At 39.1% G+C, this 22,755-nt stretch overlaps 1 protein-coding gene across 5 annotated transcripts in view; it reads right to left on the bottom strand.

Moving 5' to 3' along the window:
- The window catches only part of robo3 (roundabout, axon guidance receptor, homolog 3 (Drosophila)), a 143,800-nt gene that overhangs the window by 65,172 nt on the left and 55,873 nt on the right, over window positions 1-22,755 (bottom strand). Inside the window, exon 1 of one of the 5 annotated variants that reach the window (XM_067494409.1) lies at window positions 15,682-16,271. The exons of the other annotated variants lie outside the window; for them this stretch is intronic. Within the exon in view, the coding sequence (XP_067350510.1) occupies window positions 15,682-15,748 (67 nt within the window). The 5' untranslated portion in view covers window positions 15,749-16,271. Of the gene's footprint in view, window positions 1-15,681; window positions 16,272-22,755 lie in introns of those variants that run through there. 5 annotated transcript variants of the gene reach the window in all.

Raw genomic sequence — 22,755 nt, 5'->3', positions numbered from 1 at the left:
TAATTGCCAGCAAAGGGACAGGAGGATGGGCATATTAATTATAACAAACATATTTAAACATAGTGTTTTAAAGCTTAGACGATATAAAACAGATTGAAAAAAATCTCAAATTAACAACCTGTTTTATCCAGAGTTGTAAAGGTATTTACAGAGCACTATATCTGCAAAGCCTATAATGCTAAATGATGCAAAAAAAATAATAATGTCAAACACCTTCGATAAAAACTGAGACAACATAATACACTTAAATAGCACATAGATTGTACAGACTGTGGTTGCAGTAGTGTGGGAAGAAAATGGGCCATAATGAACACAGAAAATAAAAATCCTCAGCCTGTTTTTACATCCTGGCCACTGCACACAAGAGTCAAATGGGCGGCACAACTAATAAAAACACACTTGGCTGCATCCTCTCTTTCTGAACCTTTGAAGCCAGACATGTGAGCAGCCCCAGAAAAACCACACAATTTTATCAGTAAACATGGCTACGTGAAATGAGCATGTAATGTAATTACATAACAATGACATTCAAAGTGTAAATCAAGAGGATGTGTGAAATGACATGCTCTAAATTCTGCATCTGGCAGGCCAAACCTAAATTCTCCAGCAGTGGTGGTTACTGGGGAGGGTGAGAGGATGACAGAAGTAGAAATGTGCAAACGAGAAGCTTGTGGAAAAGTAGGTTACTGAAGAACTGAACAACTGACATATTATGATATCAAATATATCCAATCAGTTAAAATACAAACATTTTACACGTTGTTTTCATTAAAACTAGTTCAGACAACAAACGGAAAGGTAAACATTTCTATAATTTAATTATCAATATAAATCTAGTGCATAGGACAGTGTATGCAGTCTTTACACACTCTAGTTATTTTTCTTTAAAAAAAGTCTGAGTGAAAGAAAGAAATGAAGAGAGAGACAGAAACATACAGAGCTGTAGGTGAGGCAATTTCCACAGGTTTTGTTGCGCAGCTTTGAAATTGCTTTCTTTCCTCTCCTATGTTCCCTTTTCCCCATTCGATTTGAATGACAGCATGTTGGTGGTACAATTATGTATGAAAAGCAATAACACATACTCAAGCACCAGAAGGCACAAGTGAAATTTCCCCCTGGAGAGTATTTGAAAGGATAACAACAGGAGGCACGTCTCGCCAGTGTTCTTCCCCCCCCCCCCCCCCCCCCACCCACCCCCAACAACCAGGTTTGGTTCCACAGATGACTGTTGCAGCATTCATGACTTTGAAACAGTCAACTTCTGATTTGTCTTGCTTTCCCACTCAACTGGCAAGCTATGGGTTTTTTTGTTTTTTGTTTTTTTAGCTCAAACCATTTTTCACAGTCGCGGTGCGACACCGTGTAAGCATCCCATACAGTGTCATATTACACAACTTTCTACTACTATTTTCGGGACACCCTCAGCTTGGCGAGTGGTTGTGCTTAAATCTGGAAGAAAGAAAACATGAATTCTTTTGTTCAGCATTTAGAGGAGTTTTGTAGCCTCTGCACAACACAGAAGTCAGCATCACTTGAGTTTTCCTCCACTGCTGTGACGCAATTTAGTAGCTGGGTACTTTTGCTGTTTTATACTGAAAAAAATGTATCCACAATAAGGAGAAAAAAGGCAGAACCATGTTGTAGTTTGGGTAAATCTCAAACCCTAAGATATCAACTTGTTACCTGTGTTCATCTTCTCTTATGGAAGGATAACTGCAGCACAGGAGAAGCATATAGCACAGCAAATAATGTAAGGCAAACTCAACATGAGAAAGAGAGTTATGCAAGAATGAGAAGGAGGAGAAGGTGCACACTGCTCAGATAAGAAGATAAGGAAAGCCATCAAAATTCCTGCCCTCAATGTGACAAATCCTCCATACGGTTTGTGGGGATTAGGAATGGCACTGAAGTGCTTTCTGCTGATGGGAATATAGAGAAGCGTCTGATGGCCCTGCTCTCGATGCAATTACATTCAAAAATGAAGGAATAAGATGCTCTGAATAGGAGGAAATGGTTTTAACGTTTTGAACTTTCTTCTAGTTAGAGTCAAACAGGAGCTGGGCTTCCATCTGACACCTGCTTTCACGGGAATGAAAGCGCACCGGAATGTGAAGAGTTATAGCTTTTAGGGTTAGATTTCACTGCCATTAAGGACAAAAACCTATTACTGCAATTTCTCTCATACACAAAAAATTTACAGCATAATCCATTGAATTTTTTGGTTGCATAAGTGAATTGTATTTGCTGCTTATACAATGCAGTACTGGTTGATAGGCAAAAGGTTTAGTATGTTTTTTTTTTTTTTATATCAGTCAATACATTTATCACAATATAATTCAGGTCCTTATTCTTTACTTATATTGGTTCAGGTTTCCAAATCATGAATGTCAGATTTATGTGTACATTGTTGCTGAACTATTTCCAAATGACCTTTTTGATGAAGGAACCTTTTTCTTCAGATTTTGATCATGGGGAGAATTTACAGATATTTACGATATACAATATGACAGTCCGAACAAACACTAATTACACATGTCTGAAATAAATGTTGTCATAAAAATTCAATTAAGATTTCCAGTATACAGCTCTTTTATCTAGTAATTATTCCAAATTTCACCTGATTGTGCGACAAGTAAAACTGCATACCAAAGATGTGGAGCCCAATTAGTATTCAGTATGAATCAATGTGCGAAATAAATCACACCTGAGCAGTGAGTTGTACCACTGTCGATCTCAATCCATAGCAACATCCATTGAATACAACTGTGGAGGGTAATATTGTTTTTGTTTTTAGCATATTGTGTCATAATTATTAACTATTTCATAAATGACGCATAAAAACACAACAGTAATGTTTGATTAGAAAGACATATATAAAAACCATTGTTACGTAGGCCAGTATTAAAACAGCTGTAGTATTATAAAGTAGTTATAGTTGAATGTGGTCATTGTGTCAGTTATGGAAGCATTAATTGTATCTGTGTCAACTCTATTCTCTGTGATGTGTTATGGAAATCTACAATCTACATCACACAGCACTACCGCATAAAACATTTAATGCGAAGAAATTTGATAAATGAATAGATACAGAACAACATTCTTACATGGTTGAGAACAAAACAGAAAACAGCCATTATTCTGTGTAATGTATGTCATGCCTCAAGGTCTTAAAGCAGTAGATGGAGACCATTCATCTAATAGCTTGAGTCGGGCTGGCTGAGAGGGGTGGAGGAAAGGGGGCGTTTGTTGTGAGAGTCCAGCATGACAGAGACTTTAAGACCTGACTCATAAATTTTACAGTCCAAGCTGAAACAAGTCATGCGGAAATGTAAAGGCTTTTAAAGGAGACGAGACCACCATGTGAGACCGAGCTCAACAGTATTATGAGAGCGTCCGAGGGGAAACCGCTGAAAGATGATATGTCTACCATCCAATCTTCACTTGAAGAAACAATCTCTCAGCCACTGTCTTCTACAAGTGAAAATTATCGACAACTTCATCTGTCATGTCACACATAGTCAAAGCTAAGTTGGGGGAAAGGAACTGTGACTACATCTACTGTAAGAAGAATTCTAAGGATGTGAGAATTTTTTCAATCTGATATAACTATAATGACAGTGATCTTGGCACAAGCTTCTTTTGTGCTGCTGCAGGCTGTACATTAGCGCACAGTACAGATCTGCTTGTTGATAGCATGTGACTGTGCTGCCACACAACTCGAGGATATTTGAATTTCTAAGCTGAATATTATTTCCCAACTACATCCCTGAAAATAAATGTAGAAGTATTGTATGTAACAGATAGGGGTGTGGCTGGAAAAGATGAAATCAAATCGGGTTAAATGGATGACTGGAGTCAGGAGAGCACAACTGGCTTTTCTGAGAAGCTTTTCTAACAGGAAAGTCTGGACCCTCTAAGGCCCTATTAGCTACCATGTACTGCAGTAGGATGGCAGTAACTCTCAAAGCTACAAGTGATCTAATGAAACCACAGGGATGCTATAGGAAACCAAGCTGTAAGACAATTTGATTAAAGAGTGTGTGCAGAGATGAATCAATCTCTATATTGAGAATAAGAGAGCTGTAGGACATGTGAAAAATGTATCAAAACAGGCCTCTTTTCACTATAGGAACCTAGGTACCAAGAAACTTGCCTAAAATTAGTTTTGGGGGGTGTAGTTTTATTTTGTGCACTCTTCAGTCTAAGGTTCCTGGACTTCAGTTACTTACTGGCTCACTGAATGATTTGACAAATGTGCCATGGGTATCAATCATGGGCTACAGCCTTCACAACTGTCAGGGTTTGCCTCGCGGCTGTCTGATAGGCTGAGATCTAAGTCACTAAGACAAAACACACGGTGAATACACGCTTGACACATTGTCACTCTTGATGCGAGAAGCAGGTGTTAAACTGGACTAGCTGCACATACAACTCCCTGCTCAATATCACAATTACTAATGGATGACAGTTCTATATGTTTGGTTTTTTACACGTAGTGCAAATATCTGCTATGTTGCGTTTTTTAGAACTGGTGATTATTTTTAGAATTTCATAGAAACGCTTGGCTTATTATTTCTATAACAAAAACATGCCTTTTAAATTAAAGCTTTGTATGGTCAAATAACACAGACAGCAAGGACAATCAATGGGCTCTTCTTTAGTCTTAAAGTTATTCAGTTCATGTTTTTATACTAAATTCCATACACCTGAATTACTTCCACAGTGTAATTATAATAGGTTTGATTATTGCAACAGAGAAAAACAGAACACAGTTTATTTTAATTAATTCCACACAGCGGGAACTTTGCTACCTGATGAGTCTATAACTGACAGACTCGAAATCAAACAGGCTCATATGGAGAACTGTACATGCTGTTTAAACCTCAGGCAAAATGCATATACAGTATGTAGTGAATTTGTATTAATTCAGTCTTTTTTCGGTGGGAAAAAGAAGGAGGAGCAAATAAAGCCTGAGAGTGTCCCCGAGAAATCATGTGTATGCTAAAAGTTCACAAAACAGACTTAGAGAGACTGGAAGAAAACAGCCACAGGGAGCATAAACCCCTGCTGCAATGTCCTTTCTATAATGGAGGATGGCGAAGTGCTGAGGCAGAACTTTTTCTCATACAGAACAAAAACAAGAGGCTCGGTGTGTCCCGCTGATATAAAACAAGTACAAAGGACCATTGCCAAAGAGCTACAGCGGCTTCCCAGCCCCCCCTCCACCCCTCTGCCAACTCCCCAGCCTTATTTAGACACAAACACTCCTTAAGCAGATTTACTTCCTCTGAAAAAGCAAAAACAACAGCCAGGGACTCGCACACAGTGTTGCAGCACTCTCACTTGAATTCTACATGAGGTAATTTAATTGCATGTGGGGACTGTTAAGATGTTAATAGTGATCTTGTAGCTGTGAACTTGACTTTTGAATATCTGACAGCCTCAAAATAAAGGAATTTTAAAAATAAAACCTTTCTTTCTATTTTACAGAAGTTATTTTGACTGACAATGTGAGAATGTTGCTTCTTCTGACATGAAAATAGTTCAACTCCAATTATCCAGAAATAATCCCCTGCTAAGAAGTCACAGGTCAAATAAATGACTGTCATCTTGTTTCGAGCATGTGATTAGAGATGTCCTCAAGATGCTGCTGCTGAAGCCAAAAAGCCTTGACGGTTAATCATCCTGACACTAATACAAAAAAAAAACAAAAAAAAAATGTTCCTTAGTTTAGAAATATGATGAAAAGTTAACTTCAACATAATTTTACTTGACAAGCTGTTTACTTTAAGGTGACAGGCTGTTAAACCTTTTTCAGCACCTCGGGATGTAAATATGCACTGGGCCCAGTATCTTTCCCAAACTGCTTTTTACAGACCCAGATGCTATTTTCCAAACACAGATGGTATAAAGCTCAGATGATGGTATAACATACAATAAATCCAGGAAGGGCACTCATCTCGTCTGGTATTTGTACAAGACTCAATCTTGAGGTCAACACACACCCCCACACCTACTTACCAACTGTCTTGTTGCTGAAGGGCCAGCATGTTACCCACCCGCGATCCAACCCTGCCAGCTCATAGAGGGTGGATATGTCATCACACATTGGATCAAAATATTCAGCTCACTACAGCCGTACAGCGAAAAAGTTAAAAAGCATGGATGGCCCTTCAGCCACATCAAGTCCTCCACCAGACAAGTGCATTTTATTTCTGTGAGATGGACTTGAAATAAATAATCAAAACCCTACACGCTGGATCACTCTGTGGTGCTTTTCCCCCCACGTGGTACCGGTGCTGAGTTCTGTTTCCCCTTCTGTAAAGCGAACTTAACCTGACATGTAAGAGGAAACAGATTTCAATAGAAAGAGTCAACTTCCCTAAATTTCCACTCAACTTGTTTGGTTTTCTATTGGACAAAAATGATGGATACTTGTCCAGTATGTCCAAAATTCTGGTTTTACAAGTGATGTGAAAACAGTGCAGACTACTGATTGGTCAGAGACCTGTCACTACCAACATCATTCCTTCATTATTGTCCATTGTTCTTGTTTTTTATGTGTTGATGATGACGTCACCGCCGTTTAATTCACAGAGAGAGTCAGAGTTTGCTCTATCCGCAGTGGAAAACAAAGTACCTGGTACCAAATGAATAAAGATAAGAGATGCACCAAGTTGAGCCAGTTCCATATAAACTTAAGGCTAAGCTCCAATTCACCCAATTCTACTTAATGGCTAAGAAAATTATTTTTCCTAAGCCACAATTCCAGCACAACAGCATTAAAAGTACCTGGTGAACAGAGAGAGCTTTGTAATCTTTAAAGTTGGGCCAGAGAAGGGGGGAGGGTGTGAGATGACGATCAAAGAAAATTCAACAACTTTTCTATTCCTATTCCTCCCTCATCTGCAATTCTTCTTCTCAAAATGCCTCCCCTCCAATGGAATTTGTTGTTTTACAGCTTTGTTGCCGCCTTCTCCTCCTTCTCTCCGTTTTCACCAAAGCCACAGGAATTGATTTGCAAATGTGCTTTGTGCATTCAAAGTTAAATTGGCAGCAGTGAAGGAGGAGGCAGGGTTTTCTTCATAGCTTACTACTCCTTGACCCTGTGGGGATGACAAAATGAGGCAACTCGCATGAGAATAAAGAGGGCCAGCCATAAAGAGTCAACCTCCTTAACTGAGCTTGTGTTGATGCTAAGAATTTAAATGGGAAGGGTCAACTTTGTTAAAGGAAACTGGGTGTTTTTATCATCTCTCTTTTGGGGGCAATCACCAGTCTTATCAGAAGGGAGTAAAGCTGCTTCTTTATCATCTTTTCTTTGAGAAAACTGGAAATGTGAAAATTGGGAGCAGAAAAATCCCACAGCAGCACCCAAAAAATGTGCCTCTCCTATATGTTCCCAATGAGCACGGCCTCTTGTGCTAGCAAAGCAGCTGAAATTAGTTTTGGCTAGATGTTTGGGCAAGATGACAAGGCAGAATCAGCTTGCTGTAGATAGAGAGCAAACAGTAGTGTCTGTCCTGGTACAACAGGAACAGACGTGTGAGCACAGCAGACAATTCTTCCACAAAAGCTTCTTTGCGGTAAAACATGCGTGAGAGGCTTGGGAGCCGATTAAGCATTGATTTAGCTCCAAGTACGGAGTCTGAGGGGGCACCAAAACCTTACGTGGAGATTTCAGCTGTTCACTCTGACTTTGAAATGTGCTTAAAGTTTCTGGAGCAGAATGATCAAGTATTGGCTTCTGCAAAACTTCAAATATCAACAGCAATTTTGTCTCAGTAAAGCTATTCTCATATTTAAGCATTCTGAGATCACTGAAGACATTCACAAATAACAGTCCTTAGGACTTAAATACAAGCACTCTAACATCCAAGTCATCACAAATCTGGCCAAGAGTTGTCAGTTTGAGTTCCAGTAGCCTGCTAGTAACAAGCATTGATTTTCTCCACTGACTCCACCAAAGGGGTGGATGGTTTGGATAGGCTTTGAAAGAACAAAATAGCAGAAACTGTAAATGGCGACTTGGCTCTGAGTCTTTTACTTTTGCTTTGTGTGTGCGTCAGTGTGATGAGAGCAAGAAGAGACAAGAAGAAGTAAGGGGGCAAGAGAAGCAACATTAGATACTGGCTTCACAGGAGAGCAAACTGAAAGAAACGGTTACGATGAAAAACCATATAACTGTTGTATTTCTCTAATAAGGCTGTATGTTAATGACTGGATTATTTCCTATTACTAACCATCAGTCCATTTAGGTGCAGGTTGCAAATCCACTAGGTGCTCCAGGATGGGCACACCAGCGGCTCAGGGTGGTCTAACACAGCTGAGGGGAAATGCAATTAGTTTCCTGTCCGCAGCAGGATATTTAAAGATTAGCTGCTATTAGATCCATTCCTGCTTCCACATACATACATCTGTCTGACCACACATATCACATGTCACTGGGAGGCAGGAAAAGGTCAAGACAGGGACTTCCTGAAATGCTCAGTCAGAAAAATAATGAAGACAATGTAAAACAGTGTGCACCCTTCCTACCACTGCATCCTGACTAAAACTAAACAAAAAAAATCCTCAAATTACATTTCTATTGGCACAATGATGATGATGATGGGAAGTCATAAATGCATTGATCCTGAACATGTAAATTAAATGTTCCCGTACATCGTATTTTGTTTTTCGACAAAATTTCCTTTGGTTATTGTCAATACACCAGTATGAAACTTTTTTATGGTTGTGTTTTAACTCACACAGCAGTGGGTTAAAGTTCGATAAAGTTGGTGTTCTTATTTAAGAGGGAAAACAGAAACCCCGATTCTCCTCTAATCTTAAAAATATATAAATAACAAAAAGTTATTTTGTTGCCTAAACTTGACCACACATGAGACTCTCATGTGTGGTCATTTTATTTAATTTCCTACAAAACAGGGAATCCTGTTTGCAGGTTAGCTGCATGGGAAAATAATTTTTAGGAAACAGAGTAACGCTTTGCTGTATTCTTGCAGTCACAGATAATTATAGTGAATCTCCCGTAGCTTCAAAAGCAGAACTTGAATTATTACATAGGAGACTTAAATTTGAGTTTTAGGGATCACTGATAGAGAGTTTTGAACTGCTCATCTTTCAGATCAATGATTTACTATATGGTGCTTGTGCTAAATATGAAGTTTCATTGATCTTTTCACACGCCCTTCTAGCAGTGTAAGTAAATTACATAATGATATCGTAAAATGAATAAGCTCAAATCATATATTAAACACTATGAATGTGTGACTGTAGCAATAAGATCTTTCTTCTTAGTGTGATTACTAAGAAAGAGAAAAGTGGATAAATGCACACTTCACATTTTGTTGAAGAAATCTCAAGGAACACTGGTTCTGACATATAAATAAAGAAGAAGTGCATGAGTGGGAAGGTCAAGGAGTGGAAGAGATATAATCAAATCCAGTGCACAAGTAGAATAGGCACTTTAATTGCAGTCATATTTCTCTAAGAAGTCCAGTATTTCCCATTAGGAAATCATGCACAATGATCAATCATGAAACAGAGATGCTACTGAGAGCAAACAGCAAAAGAGATGGTCTAACTGCCTCCTATCCCCAAGTCCCCTTTTCTTTATCAACATTCCCATCACAAAATAACTGTCACTTTTCAAAAAGAGCTGTCCCTGTCACTTCTAAAACAAGCCATTAAATCATTGACAGTGGCTGTCACAATCCCTCCGCCGCAGCATCACCTTGATACACTGGTGCTGAAAATGATCCATTATCAGTTGGCACTTTCCCCACACCGAGCTTTCAAGTGCCAGGGCTCTCACTAATAAATCCAACCCGTGGATGGAGTCGCAGCGGTGACAGCTACTGCTATACTCATAGGTATTCCGTTTGACACTGTTTAGCTGAGCCTCAAACTGAATTCTAGAAAAGTCTGCGGACCAAAAAAAAGTAAACATGGAGAATCAGTGGAACTGTCTCGCCAGTCAAATTTGATACAAACCACAGGCTCTTGTGGCAAGTGTAAAAACAAGTGCAACACTGCTCAAAAATCATCAGTATGTTCGCTTTTGTGGACAGACAGTTGTTAAAGCTGCAAATGCATCAGAGTTTCTGCATTTTCCCTCGAGTAATCAGGGTAATATGAAATATGTAATACCCAGAACTTTAGTTTTTCACTCTCACTGCTTTGAGCACTGTTTAACCACTGTTCCAAAATTAGGCCATAGCATATAATCTATACCATTTTCATACTCATCAAACCATTCAGTGACCCATAATGTCATCCATTGGCACCATACTTATGAGCAGTGTCAGGCCATAATACATTACTAATAATGTCTTACTTACTAAAAAAAAACTACTTTTCCCAGTAATGAGTAGTGTCACAGCTCTTACCACAGCCAAAATTATTTTTAATCCGACATATCATATGTCACATCACTATTATCTGCACCATAAGCAAGAATGCTAGTGTAAAAAATAAAAGGCTCTACATACAGCTGCTGGAGATATTTCAATTACTTTGATCTTATCGGGATGAAAAGTGAAAAGATTATTATTGTATCATATAAATTGTGTGCAGGTATGGGTAAAGTTCTTTCCACTGTGAAAACACAACCCTAAAGGAGGCCTTCACGGATTTTAAATGTGTTTCTTTTGGTTATAGTTTGGGTAATACATGTACCTAAATGCCATTAAACCCACTTTTGACTTCACTATATTAAATTATCTCTCTACGTCTAGCTGAAAAATGCCTCCAGATGACATCACTTGGAGGAACATTCATTTGAGTTTATGTTATCTCATTGCTCATACTTTGGAGTCTGTAATCACGGTCAACCTGCTTTTACAGAGCTGCCCCGGATGACATCATCTGAACTCCTAATGATGAAAATCTCCTCCAGGTGATGTCATCTGAAGGAGTTTTTCAGCTAGAAACAGAGAAATATTTTCATATTTTCAGAAGCAAGTTTAAAAGCAAGTACATTTACACCCTGAATTAAATTGGTAAAGTCACCATTTTAACCTTGTTGAACACTTATTAACTCAGCACAAGTATGTAAAGCTTATGAAGATGTGCCCTCTGTTGCTGTAGCTCTTCAACTGCTAAACAACAATAAAATGTTGCCTGTTCACTCCTGACTTTTCATCCATCTTTCAGACCTTAACCCTTAAATGTAATATCATGAGTACAGCACCAAGTTATTTAGGAAATAAAAAGTAATAATAATTCGAAACAAGGAGTAATGAGTAATATATTAAATTTTGCTAGAAATTAGACCAACATGGTATTTGAGACAGAAATTGCAGATAATGCTTTCAGTCTATTACTGTGTCTGTCATAGTTGTTAGACAGTTTAAAATTACTAACTGCGATGACATAAATTGTTTATAATGTGAAGCACCTGGATGGAACCCATCTGGTTACACATCTGGAAACTGCATGGAGATCTACTATTTAAAAACTGTGATGAATTATAGACACTAACAAACCTCTGTTCATGTCTTTTAAAGCAATTTGTGTAAAACACTATATTATTTCTAAATCTTTAAATAAGTTGCCCAAAAATATAAACTAAATTATAGATTTTTCTTTCTTGCAAACACTTGCAGATACAAACACAAACACAAAATTTCTCTTTGAAGACAATAAAGACGTTGCGGATGTGTCCCATTTTGTTGGCAAAGAGGAATGCAGGGAAAGAAACACACCTCTCTGGAGATGAATTTAGCAGACTGTTGCAATCAGTGTTTGACGGGGACGCTATGACACATTGGGAAAATTAATGCAAGTCACTTTTTTTTTATTTTTTTTCACAACCATTCACCAGCAAGAGAATGGAAAATTCTTCTACTTTGAGGTGAAAATAGTTATTTTGTGGCGCACACATACTATCAAAAACAAACACCTATACAATCTGTATTGTATCTATACAATCTGCATTGTCCAGTTAGTAGCTGTATCATCACGTACTGTTGTGCAGCAGAAAAATAGCCTCCACACTGACGTTGCCATCTATGACTAAGACATCATTACAGTCAGACATCAGTGGCCCCGTGGTTCACCTCACTCCTTGTCTACTTCAGTAGTCTGACCAGCACTGGAGGGGTCAGCCCTTCTAAAACCACTAGAACTAATGGTGGGGCAGCGAGGGGGTATCCATCTGTCTCCAGCCTGAAGGGAGCAACTCGGGCAGTATTGTGTCGGGCCCCTTAGGCAGTCGCACTTGAGGCCTTTAAAGAAAGGGGGATAACTGACTTGTCCCATCAGCACCCGCTGCTAAGTAGAGATTCTGCTCAGTTTAATGTTGATGCCCAATAGAGACATGTACGTTGGCCCCTATTCTGTGGTTATTTTGTCCCTCAGAGGAAAGAAAATGTAGGGATATTAAACATTAGAATAAACGACGAAGTGCAACGCTTGGTTTGCAGATGGAGTTGCGTGAAAACACCCTGTGGTTACCTCTGAAAAAGGAAAGTGACAGGGCATGATTTGTTTTTTCTATTTATTACACTTGATTACGCAAATAACTTGTTAATGCATCGTGAGGTGTTGTTAAACTGTTGTGTAATGAAAATCTGGGGCAGTGAAATTCTATTATCAGAAGTATACATAATGAGTGGGTGCTTAGTGACAAACATACACAATTTCAGCTCAACCTGCGTATTGTTGATAACACATTTCTTATTTCTATATATAGCTGGCCAGCAGTTGGGATACAGCAGGAAATATGTTCCTCAAACAGCTGTGATTAACGTTTTTGATTGTGGGATGGCAGGAAGAGGATGTTTAGATCCCTGCCCCTGCCTTTTGAGTCTTGTTTTCCAGTTCGTGTAAACTAGGATTTTTGCTTGCATTATGATCATTTTTGAGGAGATATAGCTCATTTCCATGGATCATACTGAAGCCTGCTAAGCTATTGACAGTCTGATTGATCTGTGAAGAACAGATGGGCAGGGAGGAGGGGGAGGAGGAAGGTACTTTCAGTCTGTGCGAGTCTGTGTTTGTTCTCAAAATTGACTACAAAGCTTTCTCTGTCTCCTTTTTCGCACTGAGACATGCTGCCAATACACCAATAGCAAAAAACCTGAGTTACTATATGTCGCCTTGACGTTATGAGTTATCCACAATTTTACTGTTATAACTTGAATTAGCAATGGTTTGCCTGAATGTAACACAACTGCAACATCTCTGGTTTGTGCCTTAATGTGGATGTTTTATGCATGTGAAACCATGTCTCTCATACACTTGTGTTTTTGTCTGGTCTCCACTGTCTCAACAAATTTTCATCTTGAAGTTTAAAACTATCCATATACTTCTACATGTGTGTATACCGATAATGTCATCTAGAGAAAAATTTATTTCAGATTTATTTATCTAGAGAAGTTCTGGAGGCTTCAACCTCCATAGCATGAATCAGCATATCAAAGAATCTCCTCCAGATGACATCACCTGAAAGACTATTTAAGCTAGAAGCAGGAACCTATTTTAATTTAAATGTATTAATATAGATATACTGCATGAACCACAACCATAAAAATTATGTGGAGGAGTGTTTCACCAAAAAAGAAAAACTGTTTTTTTATAGGGAAGACAGAACTGGAAAAATGTTTTTCTTTGGGTTTTGTGCTGCTGTCAGATATAACAAAAAAGTTGTTTAAAAAAGATCTTGTGGCTTGGCAAAATAAAATAGGCCATTTGTTTCCAAAATGGATTAATGAAGTAAAACTACAGACAGATACATGTAAAATGAAAGGAATTATCAGCAGTCACCAAATAAAAGACTTTGACCAATGTCATATCTTGGTAATTGTGCCATTTCAGCCACATTACACCCTGCCACACTTCCCTCCCTGAAGGAAATGGAGTTATATGCTCAGGCTGTAATTATAGTGTGGGTATCAAGGTTTGGAAGCCTGTTTGTCCGTTTACTGGTCTGTTTGGGGCCATTCTTGAGACAACAAAGCAGCCGTTTTGCTAGGATGCCTTCCAGTCGCTTTAATAAAGAGCATAGTAAACACATGACCTGTTGACAGTCATTGAAGAGAGCTGCTGGAGACTGCATGCGTTGACTGATGGTGACAGAGATGACTGAGAATAAGAGCGCGGACCTCAGTGTCAGCTTACTGGCCAAACAGTCTGAAGACCAGAAGTCTGAAATGGGACTTTGGTTCCACAAGAGGCTGTTCAGACATGAAATGAGAAAAGGGGAGCCAGGATGATAAGTTCATCTTATCAAACAAATCTCATTTTGTCTTATGTATTACTGTGCTTGCGCTAACATGAGGCTCCCTATCGCCTTAATCTCCATCTGGATACAATGTGACGCAAAAAGCACATTTAAATGTAAATCGTAACTTTTTTTGCCGTCTTTGAGAGTGACTGTGTGCTTTGCTAAGGTGAAATAAGTAGCTTTAATCCAGCCTTTGTAGTCCCAGAGGAGCATCTGGAGTCACTGGAGGAGTTTTTTTTTTTTTTTACAGATGCAGAGTTCATATGCTCTGGGTTCATAGTCAGTGTTTACAGTGTTGTAAAAGGGGAGTCTCAGCAGTAGGGCCGGGCCCCAAAGACACCACGCTGTCACAAACTATAACATCCCACTCGCCTCGGTAAAAATTGCTTTTGTACATCACAGTCAGGGGTGTTTCTGTGCAGAACACAAAAATGTAGGTGTGTTGACAGACAACCCGCAGCCTACTGGCGGCAATTTACCACGTATGCATCTGTGATTGATGTAGGATTGGTGAATCCGGCATCCAGTCTTTAAGCATCATCCCCTAGGTGACTCTGTCTGCAAGTGAGAGTGATGATGCTCCGACTGATGGTGTGTCTGTACTGGTAGCTTTCCCTGCCTGTAGTGTAAAGGTACTGAATGGAGGTATGCAGTCATAAAAATGCAATGAAACACCAAAGGTAAAGATGCTGCTTTTAACCTGTCTTTCCAGGGGTATAAAGCCAAGGACACTAATACATCTGTATTCATCATTCTGTGTCCACAAATCTACACAACATAACACAAAATTGTAATCTGATGGAAATGGAAAAGCGGGTTGACATTTACCATGTAGTATCCATCCAAAACACACAACAGTAAGAAGAAATCCTACATTTTTTAGCACTGTTATCCACAGCGGGGGATCAAACACTTCAATGTCCCATGCTCACCCCCAAGACACTGCATGAGTGAAAGGCTCGTGCTGTTTTTGTTTCAGGCTTTCATTGTACTGAGGATATGTCTTCACTTAATGGGCCTAATAATAGAGATAAATGAGTAGGCCAGCATCACCACAAAGTCAGATTTGTGTGGGGGGAACAGATGCTGGTGTGAATCCAAAGTCCCTTGGGCAAGACACAAAGTCAAGCTGCATATGGGTATCTCTGGTGTCTGAGGGGTTTAAGGGGCCTTTTAAATGACGTCACCAGCACCATTATTTACTTATGCAATGAGATGAGTGTAATCTGTATTTCTGTGCTTCAGATAAAGATTTAAGGAAAAGAGGCCATAAAACACAAACTTTGCGTGAGTAAAAATGCCTGTGAAAGTACATTACTCTCTTTTGTGGGACCCCTTTAGAGCCCTGGGGAGTGTGTGAGACCTAGTTTGAGAGCCACTGATATGAAACATGGGCTCCATCTGTGCAAACACAACCCAAAACAGCCAACCGAATGCCAGCTTTAACTTACCATATGCCAAACTTCTGAGTGCAAATAAAACCAGGAGGGCAACCAGAGTCGGGCGGTGCTCCATCATACGCTGGGATTTTTCATAGGTAGATACGGTTGGTCAGTGTCCGAGGAGGATTCGATCAAAGAAAGAGCCCAGTTTGAGACAAGCTGTCCAGCAGCAGCTCAGTGATCTATCCGAACCGACAGTCTATGAGGTGAGATCTCGGCCAACAGCACCAAACTCCACAGACCCACAGACAGCATCTCAGCTGCTGTACAATCCAATTAGAAGATTAAACATCCCTGCAGACCAACTTTTCTCCTCCCGGTGCACAAGTCTGCGGACGGTCCGTCCAAAGCAAGCCCCAAGTGATGAGAGGAGAGGCGGCTGTGATTGGCGTGCAGCGCCCGAGCTCTCGCATTAATGAGAAATGTTCATAACGCCTTCATGTAAGAGTGAACTAGTCCCAAAGTCCAGGAAAGTCCAGAAGATAGTAGTCTGTAGAGCAAACACGGAGCTGTGTCTCGTTTGTCACCGCCAACTGTCTCCGCTCCTCTGCCCTGCTCCGCTACTACGAACGACTTACTACAGTCTCATCACACAACAACACGGTGCCGGAGCAGCGACACACGGAGGTAAAGGCGGCCATAGTGGGAGAGAAGACGTCCGGTTGATATTTCAAAATAAAAGCAGGAACCAACCATGACTGAACAGATGACACTTTAAGGGGCAATATTTGTTGACGAGAATGCAGGCGTGTCATTTTTAGCACATCGTTTATTTATTTCTAATAAAAGTTATACGGACAATTCGTGGCTAAGCAGCAAGCTTTGTAATATGTTCAAACTTCATGTCAGATATTATCGTCGTAGCTCGTTATTTCCGCTTTTTCCTTCGTTCTTAAGTCCTAGCAGGTCCATTTACAGCAACCTGTTGTAAATCATTTTTCTTTTTATTTTTAGTTACTTAAAAATCCAAATATATTCATTCCATTCTTGTATGAATGTAATAGGGTATCCTAAGCAAAGTCATATATTGTTATCCATTTGGTTCTTTGTGAGCGTGTTGTTGTTCGTTTCCACTGTGTATATTGAAGGTTCACTCAATAAGCTTCCGGTTTGCACTTGATTAATTCTGTCTAACTTTCACCATCCCAGCGCTATTCTCTTAAAGGGCCAGTGCACTTAGAATTGTTGCACATGATGTGGAAATCACTGAGTTGATAACAAATGATAACAAAGCCTCCCTCCGGCATTAAAAATCATCCTGTACTTTACAGGAGTGTCAAATCTAACATCTATGTTAAACATGTAACAGCCAAACAAATTTTATCACTAAAATATACAAGGAATTACTATGTACTGTGGTAGTATTGGTAACCGTTATTAATGTGAGGATTATCTTTAGCTCCTAACATCATCCTCCTGACATGGATGGCTAGACAAAATCATTACAACACCAAAAATTTAGCAACCAGGCATTTGGTATTTCGTACCTATTGGAGTGTGAATATTAATATACTTTCACGTCCTAAGGAATCATCCTCTTTGCAGAAATGTGAGAAGGCATCAGAAGCCATTTTTATAATCCCACAGATTCTACTTGGATTAAGTAATTTAAAAACAACCTATTTTCACACTAACCATTGCAGTGGAAATGTCAACATCTATCTCAAATCAGAGGCATAAATTATGTTGCTAGTAGTGTGAATCCAAATGCAAATTCCTAACATGTGAAAATACCTTTGATCATTCTGACTGTGGTGCTATGTATACAAATCAGGCAATGGAAATGACACAGGCACAAGATACAAACAAACCGCACACATCACTGCAAAATGCCAGTATTTATCTGAGCACGGGCTTTGCCTGCACTTGATGGAAAGTGAAAAGCAATATTACATGTGCCAGGAGATATGGCAAACTGCAGCCAATGAGACTTGACATACAAGAGCCACAGTTCTGCAATAAAGCAATAACGAATGATTGGGAAGAGCACTGTTGAGCTGAATAAATATTAGGGGTCAGACCGACCTAGTAAACACACAGCTCTTGACATTTATAGAAATGCACTGAATGGTATGCAGCAAACAGTACATACTAAGATGAGATTTACACACCAATGACAACATTAGGTGAAAAAGAAATAAGACCACATCACTAAGTTATAGATTGTGTTGTGGAGGACTGGTAATAAATACTCTCTTTTTGTTTAAATGTAGAACTGAGAACCAAGTGGCGTTTAAAGACCCGTGATATTTCTTTCATGTTTTATGCATGTACATGTTTAATTTAATTGCAGAAACTGATTAATTGAGCATCGTTCTGTGATTGAATAAAACATGATGAGGCCCTCTACTAAATGCATTTCCGTTCGCCTGTGACTGATGCTGCTACTTTGGTGCCTTCGTCAAACATTTGGCATAGCTGTCAGTGGAATCAAGCACTTCATGAATTTAGACTAATTATCCACATTAGGTACTGAATTACAACGACAGCCCATCAGTGTGGTTTGATGCTGTGCTGCACTCTTGCAGCTGAGGCGTAGATCATAGAATTATGCCCCCTCCACACACAAATACACACACATACGCAGGAACACGATTGCTTTGTTTTATGAGGTGATTTTTGCAGTTCAGTTGAATGTATTGTAAAGAGTCAGCATTCAGGAAATACCAGCATTAAAACATTTCCAGGCAGCATAGAAAAACGACCAGTAATTAATAGGACTGCTTTGGGTCCTCAGTAAGTTTTAATTTTATTAGCTGAGGACGTATCGTTTATATATTTACATTTTAAGTAAATAGCAGGAGTTTGTAAATTACATATCCGACTTGGCTGTTGCAGAATTTGAAAGTCATGTTTTTTTGGAACAAAGACTTTTTCAGATAATAAACACACTGAACGGTTAACTAACCTCAAATAATATCACACAATCATGACGATAGCTACATTTTAACCCAAAATCCATCAATATTAAGACATAGACATTAAAATCACCAACGTAGATGTGGTGTGAAGATGCGCAGCATCATACACAGCAAGATGTGATTCTCTGTGGGTTCTAATATCTGTCATTATTCCCAACATCAAGTTCTTTTCATACTGACCACTTGCTAACCACAAAGTGAAAACCACCAGGTGGTATTAATGTTGTGGCTACAAAACATCTCTGCATAGTGCATTCATAAATGAACTAATGACTTTAAGTGAATTGAAAATTATGATGTATCCCTTACCCTCTGGATTGCATATTTCTTTTGGCAGAGGCTAAGCTGCCACTACAAGCAATTCAATTATTCCACACAGTTTAGAGTTGATTAAATACCTTCTTAAAATAAAAGAAGATCAACAGCTTTCGGCTTGTCTTTTCAGGGGTTGCCAAAGCGGAACGTGTTCCGCACGTTGAATTGGCATGAGTTTTTTATGCCGGATGCCCTTCCTGCCAAAAGTAAAGTGGAGTGGGATTTGAACTCATGGCATCCCATTAAACTGCATCCCAACCCAATACTCTACCGCTGAGCCACCAGGCCCCACCTTCATAAAAGATAGAAAAAGTACAAAATCAAGTGTCCACAAGAAATCAAACTTCAATAGCTTAGGAGATTGATGACCTCAGAAAACCATTTGGACTTATTACACGCATCTCACATTCCATGTCAGCTCTTTAAATAATTAGGGAAACGGAATGATTGCAAAAGTATCATTATTTAAGTACCCAATTCGTGTAGCTGCATAGACATTTTTGCAGTAATAGTCCCCAGGCGGGAGCCATACTGTCTTTTCATACTGCACTCATCGTTTTAGGGAAAATCAATGTCCAGCACTGATAAAGGATTTTTGTAGAAACGGCACGAACAGCTTCTAGTAGCTCTGAAAAAACCTCAGGATCAGGGAAATTGAAATACAAGTTCTTGTCTTGTATATATGAGAACTTGTATTTCAATTTCCCTGATCCTTTTCCTGTTTTAGCAGAATGCTCAGGTCAAACCTGTACTTCCATGATTCATGGACTATCATACAGCAATAGCTCCTGTTCAGGGCTATTCACAGATGGGGCTCACCTCCTCACCTCTAAGGACTCAATAATACGTGACCTTGCAAAAATTAATTAAAAGATACAGTTCAGTTGCTTGTACTTTGTCTTTGTGAGTTTTAAAAAAATGTTCAAATTTGAGGTGCATATATGATTAGTGGTGTGTCCGTTCCCTCCCAAAGGACCGCTCTGACCATTCAGCATGACCACAAAAGGCTTCATTTATTGCAGTTCCACATGTTAGCACTGAATTGACTGAACTGACTGACATTAACTTTACCGTTTTTAAAAGATTATAAGGTAGTGAGAAAAGAAAAGAAATTTATGAAAGAAATCATATGAAATTTTTTCAAAATAGAAGTGTGTAGAACTGACATAACTGTCTGATGCCGTGTTTGCCAAATTACAAGGCTTAGTACTAAAAAACCTGCTTTTCTATGGCTTTTATCTGTTGTTATCAACACCATAGATATAAACCAGTAGGTTCCTGCTGCACTTGCTAGCAGGCTCAGTAAGGTCATTGTCATGCCATATTATGCACCGTTATGCCATTTGGTTTTGGCACAAAAGACATATGCTTAGGATTTAGGCCCAAAAATGAGAGGGGTGGGGTTATGGGAAATATTTTGTCACCATTAAACAGCAGAATGACATGGGCATCATCTTTAAAGGACCCTAAACATGCATCAGCAAAGCCAAGGCCTAATTGTAATTCATGAGGCAATGTGGACAGTTCTTGCCCGATCCTCACTACTGTAGATCTTAAAAAACAATAGTTTCCTTGTTCACTGGAGGAAGGCAAACAAGATTCTGTTGTTCTTACACGATGATATAGTGTTCCACCCACAAAGAAATGACCAATGTCCTTGTCCACAAACACTTCCTTCCCGAATATAAATCACCATTAATGTTTTTGAATGGCAATGATGGCAGCTCTAATATTGCTCGAAGTATGTAAGAGGTTTGCATGTTAACAATTATATAAAGTTCCCATGAAAAATTCCAAAGTTTAGCTTTTCTTGAATTCATTAGTTATGTGCAACCAATAAAATGTGCAAATGGCTAAAATCTAGCTATGATTTACACCTCAAACACTGTTTTCTCAGCCCATGCATAGCAGACCATGCAGTGTTTATTATGGTCTTACCGCGTCTGTAAACCTATTCCCAGAGCTTGAAGCAGAAAATAAGTGTAGGGAGATAACATCAACAGCATACTGTGCAGTAGGTCGGCTCATATACTGTACAGTCTTGCACATTTGTCTCTATATCTGATGATGCAGCAGAGCATGGATAAAAACTCATTAGGACTATTGCTTGTAAATCTTAATAAGTTGGCCTAACCCTGCTGAAAACATGAGCACTGCTTCCTCGAAACACCACTAAATGTATCAGCTGTATTTACACTAAAAACAGAAATTTTAATCTATTTCATTTTCCTGCTCCATTAACAGTAATGACATTTCTACAAGTTGGCACCTTCTCTGACAAAGAGCCGGTAATGGAAGGACGGGCCCTTTAAGAGGTTCCAGTGAATGGATTCTATTATAGATTAATTGATTAAGAGTGTGGTGCCCAGTGATGACAATATATCTCTTTATTGATTTACCTTTCAATGAGATTGGCTGTTATCCAACTTTCCCTGGGGTATGGAAAAAGACAAAAAGAGGTGAGAAGGTAAAGCAGGGCTACTATTAAGGGGGCAGCAAATTTCCTGTTTCTTTTGGTGGCCTTTCTAAGCTTGGATTCGATCCCACTCAATGAGTAAAAGAAAATAAAACTAATCCAGTGGGCTGCATTCAGTCTGGCTGTCACATTTATCATCTAATTTTTCCTGCTTTCCTTTACACTCTGTCCTTTCATCTCATTATATAAGAATCTACCTCTCTGGCTCCTCCATCTTCGCCAAGACCTCTTTGTCTTTCCTATTTCTTCATAATGAGCCGCCCCCCCCCATTAATTTTGGAGCTGTGAAGCGAGACACACACTCTGCCTCCCCCCAAGCCCAATAGCCTCTGCAAATCTAGCAATTGATCTGGGTGTATGAAGACAGAGTGGGCTGGAGCTTCCCCGTCTGTTTGCCACCACACATCATGATGAGGAGGGCAGATTGGAGTGTCATAGGCGACATTAACCTCTTGTCTATCTACTGGGGTTTAACCATTCAACTGGTTTCATATACTGATTGTATTGTGTAATGAGTGGGGATTAGGTTTGGCACGAACACTGAGCTCTATGGATCTCTCTCTAAACACAGCAATTGAGTGGGTTGCCAATAATGAAATTGGTTATGAAAGAGGACTGGAATGGGTGATAAAAATGGTTATTTTGGATGTCTACACACAATTCTGCTCTTTATGACTTGGCTTTTTTTCTACAAGTAATTTCTAGATGGAAGAAGCACTCTGTGGATTGACATATGATCACTTCAGATGCACCAGCTCTCACCAGAAGAGACTTGAAATCATGACCCATACTTCTTTACAACTGCAGGAACTGTGATGTAATAGAACCACAATGTCCCCAGCCAGGATGTCAGCATGGTTGGATGGGTCGACAAAAAGTATATCATTGCAGACAGCTGTTGGTTTAACTGCTTTCATTTAACCACTACCTCAATCGCTCCCCCAACCTGAATAAACATCCTACATGTGCTGTTCTGAAGTGTAGTTACAAAGTGTGTCGTTATGTTATTTGAACTAACTTTAACAGAGGTTAAGTAAATGGTTTATTGTGCTGTCTTGCACATTTCTTTTACAGCTTTAGTTACTTTTAAAAAATCACATTCTTAATACAAAATAGACTTGATTAATAAATGCTGATGTGTATATGCAGTATATAGACAAAGCAGACAAACAAATGGGTAAAAATGAGCTCCACTTTTACCAGCTACTGTTTTTGTAAGTAATTCTGATATTCAACAACTTTTAACATATTTCTAACAGATGTTTTTATGTTATCAACAGCTTCAAATTCAATGCTGTTTATAATACACTGTTTGATTTGTGTACCTTAACTAATTTTAGAGCACTTCACTTGAGTATAGAATATAAAGGT

The sequence above is a fragment of the Channa argus genome, chromosome 24 (assembly GCF_033026475.1).
Source record: "Channa argus isolate prfri chromosome 24, Channa argus male v1.0, whole genome shotgun sequence".
Taxonomy (NCBI): Eukaryota; Metazoa; Chordata; class Actinopteri; order Anabantiformes; family Channidae; genus Channa; species Channa argus.
Note: the sequence above shows the minus strand (reverse complement) of the source record. Positions and strands in the feature narration are given on the sequence as shown.